General features: G+C 40.4%; 1 protein-coding gene across 1 annotated transcript; it reads left to right on the forward strand.

The window, feature by feature from the left end:
• The first annotated feature begins 202 nt into the window (after nt 1-202).
• On the forward strand, nt 203-1671 carry LOC142471446 (uncharacterized). Its single transcript, XM_075578251.1, has 2 exons — nt 203-261; nt 625-1671. Exons 1-2 carry the CDS (start codon nt 213-215, stop codon nt 1647-1649), a joined length of 1074 nt encoding a protein of 357 aa, XP_075434366.1. The 5' UTR covers nt 203-212; the 3' UTR covers nt 1650-1671.
• The last annotated feature ends 279 nt before the right edge of the window (nt 1672-1950 follow it).

Below are 1950 nucleotides of genomic sequence, written 5' to 3' on the forward strand. Positions count from 1 at the left end.
AACTCAAAAATTCTAAGTACACAGGCATGTACAGTGTTATTACAACTATTTATGTTCACTTTCACACACATTTTCGGTTAAGGAACTGATGTTGTTAGTTAATCATAAATACAGAACATACAATAAGTGTTTGTTCAATATTTACACATGTAAATGTAAAACTTATGTTATTGTTATATATAGTTGCCCCTGGAGGACATGTGTCACCTGAGATGGAACAAGTGTCTTCACCTGGGTCAGCCAGCTCAACACTACTAGAAGGTGAGTGTATCATTTGCTGGCCATATAATATGTGCTCTTCTATATGTTATGTTGTCATGTGCATTATTTGTTTTGCACATCTTCTTTAAATAGGATTACTTAGTGTCAGTGAAAATTAAGTGTAAGGCAACATGTATTGTGTTAGTGATGTTAATTATCATGTAGGACTTCTGAGTTTAGAGCAACTTTTCATTCATTCATATTTCATACTGAGTCCAAACATTATTCGTAAGTCAAGGTAGTTTTTAATGAGGTTATAAAACGTATGCTAACATGTTAGGTTTTACTTAGGACACAGTACAATTACATAGTAACACAGCATACATTAACATGCCATTTAATAATGTGTACATTTCTTTTTAGAACATCATGGTGATGAGGATGATGAGTATGATGAGGATGACGCCACAGAAGAGACTGAAATACAATCATGTGACCATGAAGAGGTGCCAATAGAAACTGTTGTACCGCCAAATCGTCCATCAACTTCCACATACGATGCAATTGTAGCTTCAGAGGGAAAAATAGTGGACGCAGAAAATCGTCGCCATTCAGACATGATGACAGTGCTGGAAAGGATGATTGGACTGCAGGAAGAAACAGTATCACAATTGGCACATCTCCACAGAGTCTTCATTGAAGTGCCTAAACAGTTGCAAAAAATCAACACCTCATTCGAAGCATTAGTTGTTCAGCAAACACAAGCTAATTACTGGAGAATGACTAATGTACCACAATTCAACACCTCCCAGCCAGGATCTGTTCATGCAGGTCAGTTTTCACCACATTCATCTGATATTCATTCACCAGGCCCAAATGTTACCGGTCAAGTAGCAGACATTGCTGTGCAGGTTCCTGATGACATCCTACCGCTGCCATCTGTACAAATTCAGCAGCAGACACCTACAAAGGAGGCGACAAAAACAAAACAAGACACACATGAAACAGACCAACCATCACTTGTGCAGTGTCTACCAACTTGCTCACATGTGTCACTGGGCACAAGCCCTGTCCGTGAACAGTCACTACCCAAAAGCCCTGTAGGTGAATCGCTGCCCAAAAGCCCTGTAGGTGAGTCGCTGCCCAAAAGCCCTGTAGGTGAATCGCTGCCCAAAAGCCCTGTAGGTGAATCGCTGCCCAAAAGCCCTGTAGGTGAATCACTGCCCAAAAGCCCTGTAGGTGAGTCACTGGCCACAAGCCCTGTAGGTGAGTCACTGGCCACAAGCCCCGTAGGTGAACAGTCACTGGCCACAAGCCCTGCCCGTGAAGTGCCAGAGGCCACTCAAAGTGGCTCTGTTGTGCCTAAAGTTGGTGGCAAAAGAAAAAGGAAAATTCAAGAGACAACAAGCAGGCCTGTTACTCGCTCGCAAAAGGAACAAAAAAAATAAATGTTATAATTCAGAAAATATGTCTTTGGCCTTGTTTTGTTGACTTCAGATTATCTAATTACTATTGTATGTATGCTGAAGACTGTGTTGTTTCCAAACTTTCAACTATGTTCTTGTACACGTGAAGTTTTGGAAATGTTAACACTCATAATTAATTGTGTTATAAATATTTATGTTGTAATCGTCTGTTCAGTAATGGTCCACCAGGAGCCAGTTGCTAAGTTTAGAGAAGCTGCCATTGACTTTGCAGCAAAACATTGCATTTGGGTGTGTTAATTGATGTAAGAATTGCATATGCATA

The sequence above is a fragment of the Ascaphus truei genome, chromosome 1 (genome assembly GCF_040206685.1).
Source record: "Ascaphus truei isolate aAscTru1 chromosome 1, aAscTru1.hap1, whole genome shotgun sequence".
Taxonomy (NCBI): Eukaryota; Metazoa; Chordata; class Amphibia; order Anura; family Ascaphidae; genus Ascaphus; species Ascaphus truei.